The 14,703-nt window shown below is 44.8% G+C and overlaps 1 protein-coding gene across 1 annotated transcript in view; it reads right to left on the reverse strand.

The window, feature by feature from the left end:
* Nucleotides 1-1,150: 1,150 nt before the first annotated feature.
* The window catches only part of Gch1 (GTP cyclohydrolase 1), a 35,519-nt gene continuing 21,966 nt past the window's right edge, over nucleotides 1,151-14,703 (reverse strand). The window contains exons 3-6 of the mRNA NM_008102.4: nucleotides 13,732-13,787; nucleotides 6,119-6,150; nucleotides 4,665-4,749; nucleotides 1,151-3,180 (exon numbers count right to left, since the gene is read on the reverse strand). Coding sequence (NP_032128.1) covers nucleotides 3,054-3,180; nucleotides 4,665-4,749; nucleotides 6,119-6,150; nucleotides 13,732-13,787 — 300 coding nt within the window. The 3' untranslated portion in view covers nucleotides 1,151-3,053. The remainder of the gene's footprint in view (nucleotides 3,181-4,664; nucleotides 4,750-6,118; nucleotides 6,151-13,731; nucleotides 13,788-14,703) is intronic.

Consider the following 14,703-nt stretch of genomic DNA (forward strand, 5'->3'; position numbering starts at 1 on the left):
TCATTCTTTTTAATAGCTGAGTAGTACTCCATTGTGTAAATGTACCACATTTTCTGTATCCATTCCTCTGTTGAGGGGCATCTGGGTTCTTTCCAGCTTCTGGCTATTATAAATAAGGCTGCTATGAACATAGTGGAGCATGTGTCCTTCTTACCAGTTGGAACATCTTCTGAATATATGCCCAGGAGAGGTATTGTGGGATCCTCCGGTAGTACTATGTCCAATTTTCTGAGGTAACCCAATCACAAAAGAACTCACATAATATGTACTCACTGATAAGCGGATATTAGCCCAGAAACTTAGAATACCCAAGATATAAGATATAATTTGCAAAACACATGAAACTCAAGAAGAACGAAGGCCAAAGTGTGGACACTTTGCCCCTTCTTAGAATTGGGAACAAAACACCCATGGAAGGAGTTATAGAGACAAAATTTGGAGCTGAGATGAAAGGATGGACCATCTAGAGACTGCCATACCCAGGGATCCATCCCATAATCAGCCTCCAAACGCTGACACCATTGCATACACTAGCAAGATTTTGCTGAAAGGACCCTGATATAGCTGTCTCATGTGAGACTATGCCGGGGCCTAGCAAACACAGAAGTGGATGCTCACAGTCAGCTATTGGATGGATCACAGGGCTCCCAATGGAGGAGCTAGAGAAAGTACCCAAGGAGCTAAAGGAATCTGCAACCCTATAGTTGGAACAATAATATGAACTAACCAGTACCCCCGGAGCTCATGTCTCTAGCTACATATGTATCAGAAGATGGCCTAGTTGGCCATCAGTGGAAAGAGAGACCCATTGGTCTTGCAAACTTTATATGCCCCAGTACAGGGGAATGCCAGGGCCAAGAAGTGGGAGTGGGTGGATAGGGGAGTGGGGGGGAGGGTATGGGGGACTTTTGGGATAGCATTGGAAATGTAAATGAAGAAAATACCTAATTAAAAAAATAATAATAATAAAAGAGAAACTACCAAAGCCTCAGGTTACATCAAATTATCATTGAGATTTGTACTCTAACACTTAACTGGGTAAACAAAACCTTTGTGATGGATATTTTAGCTAAAACAGAACCAAAATAATCAAATTAGTTGATATAATGTACTTATAATGGTGACTGAAAAAAGACAACATCCACAAGAACAAAATTAAAAACACTTTAATCATTTAAATAGAACCTTCAGTAACATACATATACATACAGTAAATCCACACAGTGTAATTGAACAGTATATTTAATTACATCAAATTCCTAAGAATTCCCCAAATGTACTCGGTGTCATGGATGTGAGAAGGTCACTTTGAAACACTTCAGACGAGCCTGAGACAGACGAGGCTACCCCTACACAGACGCTGATGAGAACACAGCCTGGAGATGTCAGGCATTTGTTAAGAACACTTCTAGAGAATGACCCAACAGGGTCGTTCAGAAGGGATACAAGTGACCAACCCCCCAGAAAGATAAAGGTATAGCTAACAATCTCTTTGGTCCTCTAAGTCAAGTCACACTGGTTTTGTTAACTTTAAAATACCAAGCACAGGCTACGTACTTAGCATTCTACCTAGAAATGTCTAAATAGCAAAGCAGGTTAACACTGCTATCAGGTTAGATTTCAAAGGAAACTCAAAATCAACCTGACTCTAAATATAGAAACTGCTAGGAAAAAGTAGAAGTGAAAAAAAAAATAAAATTAAAAACCAGCTCTTGTCTTATCATAAGCTGTTGAGTGTCTAAGTGGTAGATAAGACCACAGGAATTCATTTAAAGAGCACTATGTCAGCCAGAGGGAGAACTCTTCATTGTAACAGCTATGATGATTGTGTTTTTGCAGGGGAGCAAGAATGCTGCGATTTGATTTGGCCCTCACTGCCCCAGTGGAGGACATGGTAACTGGTACGTAGCCACACTTCTCGGACAGCTACACCTCTGGACACACTTGTACTGAAGACAAGGCACACACCAACAAGAAAAGAACTAGACCGAAGTCCTCTGTGCACCAACGGCCACAGCATGGCCTGTCCAGAGCAGTGGGCACAGCTCCCTGGCCTCCCTCATCATCCTATGCTCTCGGCAGTTGTGAGGAGCTGGGAACCCACAGAGCTGACTGAGCGGCAGTTCCAAAAGATCCTGGAAATAATTGCAAAAAATACCTCATACGAGTTTTTGAAAATCCTTTGAAGCATCTCCATGGAATAGACAAAGTAAACTCCCAAGAACTTCTTACAGGAGATCAGCCATGTGCCGAGTCAGTACTTATAAACTTGAGAAGTAACGGCTGTCCGAAAGGATGGCGGAAGTACCTGCTCTCCAAATGGTGTGATATTCTCACCAAGGCACCGAGTCAACCCCCTAAATGCACGTAGCTGACATGAGAATAAACTACTGCAGAAAGCGATTCTCCCTTCTCAAAATTTCAAAATATAGAAGGTGAAAATTTTGTCTTTTTAACTCACAGCAAAATTAAAGGCAGATATCCCACCACCTTCCCTCAGAGACTAGTGTTATAGCTGGACAGTTAATATAAAGAAGAAAATGTCCCTGGTAGCTTCACATACATGATCAAAACAGAGTGGTGTCTGTGGGCCTCTGAACACAGAGGGCAATGCTCTCTGAACCCCTCACCATCTCCAGCACTCCAACGTTAGACTATGCCCACTGGAGGCAGCAAACAGCATAGTGGCCATGGCTCCTTGAATGCCCAGTGCCCTCTGCTAATGAGTCAGTGATTATGTCAACCAAATGCATGCGTTCCCCCTCCTCCCAGCATCCCTGGGGGCTCTGAATGGCAGCAGTCGCTGTGGATAGCCTATACTCCTGGCAGTTCACTTTAACATTGCCACTAAGACGGTGGCGAGAAGAAAGCGGAAGCTCACCCTTAGTTGATCACCTTTATTTGACGTATCTATATAAATAATTATTAAATACAATTCATGATGAGACATAAAGTTCACAAGTGTACCAACTGAAACTGGAATGTACGACTGAGACAGATAACAGCCGCAGCAGCGGGGTCTGCAAACCAGGGCTCGAGCACGGAAGCTCAGCTCAGCTCCTGATTAGTGTGAGGAACTCCTCCCGAGTCTTGGGGTCTTCCCGGAACACGCCCAGCATGGTGCTAGTGACAGTCTTGCTGTTCATTTTCTGCACGCCTCGCATTACCATGCACATGTGTCTATAAGAAAACAAGCTGGTTTAAAAGCAGACAGGAGCAGATACAACACTTATTTCAGTTAAATAAAACTCAGGGCAAAAAATTGGTCTCAGTTCAGTTATCCAGAGTATCAAAACATCCCCTCTTAGGAAAACATGAACGTTTCTCTTGAATCATTTTATCTCATTCGGCTTTTATTCCTATTCGTGGCTGAGTCCTTGATACATCCAAATCTGGAGAGGAAAGCAGAACTTTCTTCCTGGGTGAATGAGAACATAAGTTCTTTTTTTTTCTTCCAATTTTGAAGCAGTCTTTATTAAGTATCTAATACTGCCCAACAGATGGGCTTTTTAGTCAGGACAACTCCTTGAAACTTCCCAGCTGAGTGGCTGAATGTAGTTCTGAATTAAAAGAACTTCAGAGGGCTTGTTCCACCCTCAGGACTGTGGTATGATGGCACTGTACCAAAGAGGGTGTCCAGAGAGATGCTCATGGACATCGATCATGCCAACAAATGCAGGGGAAAGTGGTCAGTGAGTCTAAGCAACATGGCGAAGACAGACAGCATACCAAGGCCAAAGCTTGGGGACCTCCATAGCATGGGCGAGGACGTCCTATACAATGTGTATAATTCTCATAACTCAGTCTAAGTGTGTCTAGAGACCATTACATGAGGTGAAGGCAGACACAGAAAGACAAACACCACACGCTGTCACTCCAATGTGGGATCCAAAAGAGTTGGTCCCGTGGAACTGCACAGGGCCTCTGAGCTCTGAGCTGGATAGATGGGTTTTGCAGTTACAGCTAAACGCAGTGAGAAGTCCTGGGTGCGTGAGGATGGCAACACTGTTTCAAGGTAGCACCTGAATGTTTTCCTGCCTAGAGAAATGGCACTCTGAGGACTAAGCCACTCCTTACTCTGGTTTAAACGCTGCTGCCCTCTTTGCTCTCAAGACACGGCCTGATAAATACAATCAGCAGTGATTCTGTTTCCTAAAACCTCAGTTAACAATGACATTGAAAACTAGAAAATATCTGTCTGTTCTCCTTATAAACAGTCTTCAGTTGCCCTTTGTACCAGGTCTTACTTTTTTTCTATTTAACAAATGTGTGTTCATGAAAAAGCTAAGGAAACAGGGGAGACACAAAAAAAATACTGCTGACCGCAAACAAACTTCTGCAGTGATGCTTAGGACTCCAAGAGCCCTCACAAGAGGGAAAAAAGAAAAAGCTAGGGGCTGGAGTGGTTACGAGAACATCAACTGACCTGAATTTGGTTCCCATTTTGGGAGGCTCACAATTCTCTGTAACTCTCCTTTTGACCTCCACAAATACAGATACACATGCACAGGATCCAAATAAAATTAAAATCAGAACAAAAATCTTTTCTATCCCTGGCACCTGGGTCAGCAGCGTTACTTGGTCCTAGAGAAGCTGAGCGGCACTAGAGGCAGAGGTTGGTGTTGATGCTCCTGAGTCATTATCAAAGGCGGGTTTGGACTTACGTCGCTTCAATCACTACTCCAACGCCAGCAGGCTGCAAGGCTTCTGTGATGGCCACCGCAATCTGTTTGGTGAGGCGCTCTTGAACTGAGGGTGTGACAAAGAGGTAGGTTTAAAGGCCAGACACAATGGAACATTGCTGTGTGTGTGTGTGTGTGTGTGTGTGTGTGTGTTTCTATTTTGCTGATTTCATTTCTTTTTAAAATTTTTTATTAGGTATTTTCCTCATTTCCAATGCTATCCCAAAAGTCCCCCATACCCTCCCCGCCACTCCCCTACCCACCTACTCCCCCTTTTTGGCCCTGGCGTTCCCCTGTACTGAGGCATATAAAGTTTGCGTGTCCAATGGGCCTCTCTTTCCACTGATGGCCGACTAGGCCATCTTCTGATACATACGCAGCTAGAGACACGAGCTCCAGGGGGTACTGGTTAGTTCATATTGTTGTTCCACCTATTGGATTGCAGATTGCTTTAGCTCCTTGGGTACTTTCTCTAGCTCCTCCATTGAGGGCCCTGTGATCCATCCAATAGCTGACTGTGAGCATTCACTTCTGTGTTTGCTAGGCCCCGGCATAGAGAGCTATATCAGGGTCCTTTCAGCAAAATCTTGCTAGTGTATGCAATGGTGTCTGCGTTTGGTGGCTGATTATGGGATGGATCCCGGATATGGTAGTCTCTAGATGGTCCATCCTTTTGTCTCTGTAACTCCTTGCATGGGTGTTTTGTTCCCAATTCTAAGAAGGGGCAAAGTGTCCACACTTTGATCTTTGTTCTTCTTGAGTTTCATGCGTTTAGCAAATTGTATCTTATATCTTGAGTATTCTAAGTTTCTGGGCTAATATCCACTTATCAGTGAGTACATATCATGTGAGTTCTTTTGTGATTGGGTTACCTCGCTCAGGATGATGCCCTCCAGGTCCATCCGTTTGCCTAGGAATTTCATAAATTCATTCTTTTTAATAGCTGAGTAGTACTCCATTGTGTAAATGTACCACATTTTCTGTATCCACTCCTCTGTTGAGGGGCATCTGGGTGGAAGATTGCTTTTTTCGATACATGCAAACATGTCCTCAGAATCATGCCAATGCCAGGAAACTGACAAAATCCAAATGCCTCCCAGAGCAGAGGTTGGCTGGGGGATTAGTTCACACAATGGATCTTGAAATAGCCACGTGGTTAGGGGTGTGAGGTATGGAAGTTGTTTAAGGTGTGTTGAACAGGAAATGGGAAAGGCTGTGTGTACAAATGAGCCTGCTTTTGTTTCGATGTAAAGGGTCTGGTTTGAAAATGTCCGTACATGCGTAGACACGGGAGGAGCCTGAAAGCACGGCGGGGCTTCCTCTACAGGTTTAAAACACAAGTTTCTGGACCCTCCCTGGGAAGGCTCGATTTCTGCGTCACATTTACTACATTTGTAATAGGGGAAATGTTTTCTGTTGATAAAGCTTATACCTACCTTGTAGTCGTCTACTGTAGATTTCTACAATCCTAGAAAAGAAGAAATGTTTTGGTTAGTCACGTGTTTAATAAAATGAATTCAGCAAAGCCTCGTGAGACAATGAGCTTGTAGCTGGAAAGGTGGGTGTGTGGCCAGGGGAAATGGCCTTTGGAAGCATTCAAGCAGAGAACACACCTCAGCTCTGCTCCCATGCCCCTAAAGAGAAACTGGGAGAACTAATGGGCCCCGAGTGTAGAGCTCACTTAGGGCAAACATAACGACGGGGGAATAACAAATCTTGACGCCCCCAGTCATCAATTCAAGCTGAGTCTCAGGCACTCTAATTAATCATATTGTTTTATCAGAGCTTAAAGTTCAAGTTAAAAATAAAAAGGCTATTTGTTAATTAATAGTAGGTCAACTACTGAACCAGCTAAATCTATTAGAGTAATCAGATTAGAGAAGATTAGATTTCTTCAGGCCTTTCTTCACAAAGGGTTTATATAAGTATTTCACAGGATTAATGCTCTCCCAAATAAGAGGCTCCTGGCCTTGCAGTGAAACCTGCCAGGTGGTAGTATGGACAACCTGTGTGAGGGCAGCAATTGGCATGACAGAATATTTCTTTAAAACATTACTGTCTGCTCACGATTTGGACTCCATTAAGAGTCACTTCTTCTATGAGACAGTTTAGAACACACACACCTATACACACCTCTGGCAAAGTGCTCCATCTTAGCTAACATGCACCTATCAGTTGCACAGCATCATCACACTGACCACCCAATCCGGAGACCCCCATGGCACGAGTCACTCTATGTCTTGGGTTCAGTGGTTAAAAAATGTAGATTTTTCGCTCCTAGAGAAATGGTGACTCCGAGGAATAAACCACAGGTTCCATCTAAACACTGCCATCTACACCGTGTTGGGCCACAGCAGCAGCAGTAGTAAGCCTAAATAAGACAAAACACTGGTACAAGAGAGTGGACCATTGCTGTGACAGACATGACCGTGTTTGGGCTGGAGAGGCCGTCAAGCCTAATGGGCTGTGCTGAGAAGTGTAAAGACATCGCTGAGAACAATGCAGACAACAGAAGCCAGGTTTGTGAGTGAATCCATAGCTAGTTATCGGGGCCTTCATGTGATATTTTGAATTAAGAATCTATTGTGTCTGTTAAGCTGGAGTTGAAGACTCAGCTGTGATTAACAAAAGACCAATGCCCCTGAAGTAAAACCCTCACTCTGCTGGGAAAATCCAAACAAGTCAGCGAGAGCTGAAGAACTATCTGTGACTAAGAGACCAGTGTCATGAAGGGGAAATGTTTTGAGTTATTTCCTCAGGGTCAGCACACAGAGCTATAATGCAGAGGGGCCCAAGGTTGCATCTCATGCTGACAGCTGAGCTTAGTGACATGAAAGGGTCACAGAAGCAGCAGAGGCTCTGTACTGTGAGAGGCCAGAAGAGGCCTTTGGTGAAGGAGCAACCTCAGTTGCAGCAGAAGGCCCAGGATTGAAAGGGTCATGGAGAGAAGTTGATATCTGGCAGCTTGTGGCAGAGTCAGAGTTCTGATAAAAGATCACAGGAGGCTACCAATGAAAGTGTGACTCAGCTGCAGACACCCCCACATTTTGGAAATGCCAGTGCCACAGGATGACCACCAAGGACAGTAGCTGTGGCGTGAGGCCACCTGGGCCTGTTAGACTGACTATGTGCTATGGGTAGAAATTCAGGGAGGTGGAACTGCTCAGACCCCTGGAGCCAAGATAGGAGTCCCAGACACCTGACACTGAACTTTGGCTCTGAGTGTAACTGTACCCTGCTTGTGCCCTGGTTCTTGCCCTCTTAGAGTAAAGGATTTCCTTGTTTTTAATGTACTCTTTTAAAAAACAAAAACAAAAAAAAACAAAAAACAAACAAACAAACAAACAAAAAACAGGAGCCCACAATTGAGAGACTTTGGTTCAAAGAGAAGTTGGATTTTTGAAGAAAACTTGGACGAAATGTTTAGAGACTGTGGGACTGAGCCAACTCCCCATCCCCACCCACCGCACTGATCACTTCAGGCCGACTGAAAGCTGCACAGGTGGTATTCATTCTGCCAGGGCTTTGGGAACACATACCTGTGTGCACTTCTTCCTGCTCTTGATAACCAAGGATCTTGTCCGTGCCCTGACTTGCCATGTGGACAGACTATGGCTAAGTGCTAGGTCCTGTGTATTCTCAGTGCAGTTGCTTATACATCCCCACGGCACGGCCGCCCCCACACAGGACCAGGAGGTCATCACAGCCTCCCTCAGCGCACCTCCATGGCAGTGGTTGTTGACTTCGTGTAAAGCACTAGGAGTGAGCCTCACTGGGTCTGAAAATGGCATTGCAACTAACATGTTTCTGTAACAATCAGAACTTGTGCCACTGTCATTTGTCAATGAGCTGAGTCTGTAACTTACCTAGTCTTAGCAGGCTATGTCATCAGGAGCAGGTGACTCCTGTTGACACTTTACCCAGGCAACTTTTCAGGTTCTTCTATGAATCATGTCTCGTGGTTGGTGAGACAGTCTCTCTACATATCCCTGGCTCCCTTAGAACTCACCAAGTAGACCAGGCTGGCCTTGAACTCAGAGATCCTCCTGCCTGAGTGCGGGGAGTCAAGGTGTGCACCACTATACCTGGCTCTTCTATGAATGCAATACATCCCAAATGAGTGATTGCTTTGGCGAGTCAACAAGGAACACTCATGGAACTGGGCACCCCATGGCAACATTAACCATTCCGTTTCCTCTATGTTCACAGGCAGCTTTCCTGGCTTCCCATGTACTGCATCCTCACCTCAGCTATGAAAACTGAGTCATACATTTGCTGGGTGTAATGCCTGACCCCTGCAAAGCCAGTGCTCAGGATGCTGAAGCAAGAGGACTGCCAGTTCTAGACTAGCCTCAGCTACAGAGTACGGCCTGGTCTCAAAAAGAACAAAGATTCATTGAGGCTTTTAAGATTATCTTTTTTGATACATATACTTTTATCTCTAAATATTAGAATGGATCCCTCAGTCAGTTAGATCTCCAGCAATCTCTGATTCAATATTTCAACGATTAGACTTCAATTTCTACTCTCTGGAGTCTTCTCCATTATTCCAAAGAACCTGAACTTTGTCTTAAAAGCTATGGGCAGTCACAAAAGGGGCAGCATAATGAAGTCTGCACTTGAGAAAGAACATTCCAGCAGCAGATTCAAGGACCCTTAGATCAGAACAGAGTTGGGGCCTTAATACACAACCCAGGGGTTGGGGGTGGGGATAAGGGGGCGGGGGGGGGGGGACCGGAAGCTCAGCTGTGGGAGGAGGCAGTGAGAAGAGGAAGGGGAAAGCACTTGACAGCCAGAAGGGGAGCTGTGTGAGGCAAGACAGATGAAAAGCATGGATGTGCGCGAGCAGTCATGCCTGCTTAAAGAGCCCTGGAAATCCATGATAAAAAGGCAAACAGCAGGATCTTCAGCCATTAAGGAAATCTAAATCAAAACTTTAAAACTTGGAGCAGGGGCCAATACAGTCATCTCTTTGGTGGAGAACAAGAAGGCTCAGCTGGTGGTGATTGCCCATGATAGACCCCACTGAGCTGGTGGTTTTCCTGTCTGTCCTGTGTTGAAAGATGGGGGAAGATGGGGGTGCCCTACCGCATCGTCAAGGGAAAGGCCAGGCTGGGGCACCTGGTCCACAGGAAGACGTGCACCACAGCTGCCTTCACACAGGTTAACTAGGAAGACAAGGATGCTCTGGCTAAGTTGGTGGAAGCTACCTCGTCCCGTTCCCCCTTCAAGAGAAGGCTGCTGTTTCCTTCTCTCTGACCATTGCAGTAGCTGACCTGGAAAGTCCATCCAAGCCAAGTAAGTCAATACCTAGGAACTACAATTCCAAATTCAAGATTTAATTATATTCATTCAATTGTTCTAAGGCAAGAAAACATACAGCTTTTTGGTCTGAGTTTACTCTAGACTTCCACTAGAATCCAATCAAATCACTTCTGGTGTCTTCCTGTGACTTGAGGCTTTCCTGCTTGATATTTGACTTCACTGGAATGGAAAGGTCAAGCATTAAAGGTGAGCAGACAACAAACTGCACACACAAGATTAAAATGAACAGTGAGGTTTCGCTAAGACATAGCTTTCTTTATTACCCCTTGATCTCTAAGCATTCTTATTTCTTAAAAGAAATGGGCGGTTGAACACCCAATGCCTTGGTTTGGTGTTCCATTTTATTCTTAAATTTTAATCCTATTAGCGCAATGGCAAGCCCTCACGCTAGCAATCAGCTTCTTTGTAATGCTCCATAGAAGATTTAGCTGTTTAAGGTCTTGTCACCAGGAAAGGACATAACCACGATTGTCCTCCTGTGCCTCTGAGTCGTCGTTTATTTCATGGCCCCACTGGGTCACTCGAGAAGTCATCTCTCATGCTGTCAATCATGCAGGGGTCTTCAAGGTCTTCAGAGGCCTGGGGGTATGGCTCATCGGTAGAGCCACTCACTTGCCTAGATTAAATGAGGCCCTGGACCTGAGCTGAGCACCAAAGAGAGGAAAGTAAAAAGGCCACACCTAAGCTTACAGTGCTCTGTGACACTTCTTAGTATGGAAGCCATCACCGACTCAGTCTTCCCTGGATAGACTGTGTATTACAGACTCGGCAATGCCGGATTCCCATGATAAAGGCAGAATTAACATCCTTGGTGGAAAGAGAAGACCAGAAAACCTGCACCTATGGCTGTGTTGTACAATAAGCACACTGATGATGCTGTCACTCACAGCTGATATAAAATCAACTGTTCTCACTATTATTTGGGAGTAAGTAACTGGGGGAAGACTGCTTTTGCTTTCTTGTTGCTGTGCTAGACACCATGACCATGACAACTTATAAAGGGGAGGGTTTATCTGGACTTATGGGTCCATCGCCATCACGGTGGGGAGACCCGGCAACAGGCAGACACAGAAGCTGGACCAGCAAGCTGAGAGCTCACATCTTGAACCACAAGCAGAGAGGGCAGACTAGGAATGGCACAAGGCTTCAAAACCTCAAAGCCCACCCCCATAAACACACTTCCTCCAGCAAGGCCACGCCTCCTGACTCCCCAAACAGTACCTCCAACTGGGGACCAAGTATTCAAACCTGTGAGCCAACGGGAAATTCTCATTTAAACCACCACAGGTTTATACAGATTCCAAGAAAGAAATGAACAAGATGAGGGCTACCATTTAGGACTATGGCAAATCTCACTATAACACAAAGCCACAGAGCAATCAGTCACAGAAACACGTTTGTTCCAGTGTGACTGAGGTCACTGTAACCTCAGGCAAGTGAAGCAAACTTAGCTTTAAATGCAATGACTGTAGTTCTTTACCTACCCGTCCATTTGGTTCTTAATCCATAACACACACACACACTTCATATGCATGGACAAATGTACATACACACAGCTCGAACACAGCACACCTACCTACACAGGATTCACTAACTCCATAAAAACAAATTAAAACACATAAGGACATTTAGGCCACCGTCGTGTGGGGCCTAGCAGAGATCTATAAATAAACCTGCACACTGACTTCCAGCTAAACACAAATTGCCATACATGCACAACACATCACCTCTTCTTCCTAAAATCCCAAGTAAAGGCGGTAGGAAATTCTTTTTCTCTTAAATTGTGTTATTTTTTTTAGTCGGGGTCTCTCTTCATAACCCTGGCTATGCTGCAGCTCACTATGCAGATCAGGCTGGCCTTGAACTCAGATCTGCCTGCCTCTTTTTCCTGATTAAAGGTTTGCCACTATGCTCAGCTTGAAAATAAAAAAAAATTTTTTTTAATTCATGAACATGCAGGAAAAAGAGCAGAGGAGGAGAACAGGCCAAGTAAAGGGAGGTGCAGCCTTGTAGCCACAGAGCCAATGACCTAGACATGGATGGACTTGCCTGCCGGACTGAGAAACAGAGGAAAGCAGGAAGCCAGAGCCTCACATGCAGGCTGATCAAAAGTTTAAAACCTCGTATCTCACATGCTAACAGGGTCCCAAGTGGCTTGGCTCCTCTTACTGTGTGACCTCCAAGAGTCCTGGTAAAGACACCAGAACACCCTAACAGCTTGGAAACAGAAAACAATAATAGAAAGGCCTGCAAACCAGTGTAAGTGCTATAAAAACTCCAGAAGAAAGCTACAGAGTGGAGATGTAGACAGATTCAGAAGACACGCAAAAAGGTGCTCCATCTAGGTCATTCATCCTTAAGTATGACCACTGTGAAAATGAGGAACATGGAGAAGACATATAAATACAAGGAGGGTAGGAACCCTCAGTTATCTCAGTGCTTTCTAAACTCGAAATGACTGACACCAGACAGAAGCACCGTGTACCTAAGGATCATGGGAGAGCCTTCAGTGGTTGTGGCTGCTTCCTATGAATCATACTAGAGAGGAACCCTGTGTGTAAGCAACAGGAAAACCCTTCACGGTTCTTTCAATCACATGAACCACAGGGTTCACAGGGGATAGAAATCCTATGATGTGTATGAGTGACTTTCCAATACATAATTGAGTGTGCGGTAGAGAGAAACCTTATTATACAGCAATGTGTGAAACCCTTCGCTTTCTTTCTGTCCCCTTGTAAACATGAATGTACTCACAGAGGAGAGAAAGCTTATCTATGTCAGTAATGTTGGGAAACACTGACCAATCCAGCCGTATTTGAAAACGGGAAGGATTCACACTGGAAAGAAGGCCCAGCCAAGGATAGATGCAGGCTAGCAGAGCACGTCCTTCCTAGCACCCATGAGAAAAGACAATAGAGAGACTCACTGACGTGAAGTATGCAGTCTCTAGTTGTTTCTGTTCAACTGCTGGGCAAGACCCTTGGCAGAATACCTGGAAGAGTGAGACAAGCCAATGCCTCTGCTTGTGTGCAGTTCACTGGGAATCAGTGTAGGCTTTGGAGACGTATGATAGCTTCAGAAGAGTAGGCCTTACTGTGAGTCTTGGGATCTGTTTTTTGCCTGCATGACTTACATGTACTTCCTGCTATGCTCTGGGTACTATTCTCCATATATGCAAATACTCTTTACTCTCTGTCTCCCCAGATAGAAAGATAGTGCAGCTAGACTCACGTGTGTGCTTCCTCTCGGATCTCTCACCGCTAACTAACCTCCTCTTAAGATCCAGGGCTGGACTGGGGGTGACGGATATTTTCCAGTTGGGGAAAACTCTACAGAGAAAGCTGTGAGCTCATACCTCAGTAATGGGTTTGGGGGAAGAGAGGAACAGGCAGTGAGGGAGAAGGAGGCAGAGACAATGTTAGGGCTGCCTATGCAAGAACAGATCTAACTTCTAAGTTAGATCCAGAAGGTAGACATTTTATAATGTCGAAGACATTTTATATTACATTTTTGGTGCATTGGTGTTTTGTCTGCATGCATCTGTGTGAGTGTCAGATCCTGGAGTTAGAGACAGTTGTGAGCTGCCATGTGGGTGCTAGGAATTGAACCCTGGTGCTCTCTGGAAGAGCAGTCAGTGCTTTTAACCAGTGAGCCATTGCTCCAGCCTGGAAGAAATCTTGAGAGTCTTGGCAAATAGGAGCAATTCTAGAGACCTCATACTTACCTGGCAAGTTTACTGAGACCAAGGACTTGCTTGTTAGGAAGATAGCCAATATGGACCTTCAGGGAAGAGAGAGAGATTACCAGCTAAATGAAGACACAGAAAGCACTTCATAACAACACAAACAGATACAGGAAGACCCTAGCATACACACAGGCTAAGTTTATCACAGTGACAATGGGATAAACCTATGAAGCAATTCCATACATACTTTCAAATTATATGAAGAAACTTCTTAAGAACAAACTTGTTACTGAAATGGCAAATTAAAAGTAAACCTGTTATGTTCCTTAGTAAAATTCTTAATTCAAATCTGAAAACCTGTCGAGAAAAACTATACTCAATAAGGAAAAAAAAAAAAATAGGCTTGTAACATCACGGACAGTATAGTCAGGGAGACTCCTTTAAATGGCAGGAACTGTACATACAAATGATGTTATTCCTTGTTATTCCATGGAGCAGGCCCAGGTGTGCTGGAGGATTGACTAACTCAGCTTCCACCCAAGCCTAGATGCAGGGCCCTGAGCTAGCCCACCCCAACATCCACCCATCCATGAACTGTTGGAGTATGTGAAGGGTTAGGTCCCTCAGATCCAAAACTGCAGGATCTCAATGACACAGAGCAACAGAGGAATGTCCAAGAAATCCCTGTGAGGGTCCAGTACTGACTGATAAGTATGGCAGAAGCCAGATGGCCTCAAACCGGACCTCATTGCAATGAACATTCACAAGTAAAGCTATTTGGGACAAAAGAGTATACTGTGTGACACATGGTGACATACCGTGACACAGCACAGCTTCCATGGCAGGATTCTGTATGTTTGTTTGGTTGGTTGGTTGAGTGGTTGGTTGGGGGTTGGTTGGTTGGTTGGTTGATTGGTTGGTTGGGGGTTGGTTGGTTGGTTGGTTGATTGGTTGGTTGGGGGTTGGTTGGTTGGTTGGGGGTTGGGGGTTGGTTGGTTGGTTGGGGTTTGG

Source organism: Mus musculus, chromosome 14, assembly GCF_000001635.26.
Source record: "Mus musculus strain C57BL/6J chromosome 14, GRCm38.p6 C57BL/6J".
In the NCBI taxonomy this organism is placed as follows: domain Eukaryota; kingdom Metazoa; phylum Chordata; class Mammalia; order Rodentia; family Muridae; genus Mus; species Mus musculus.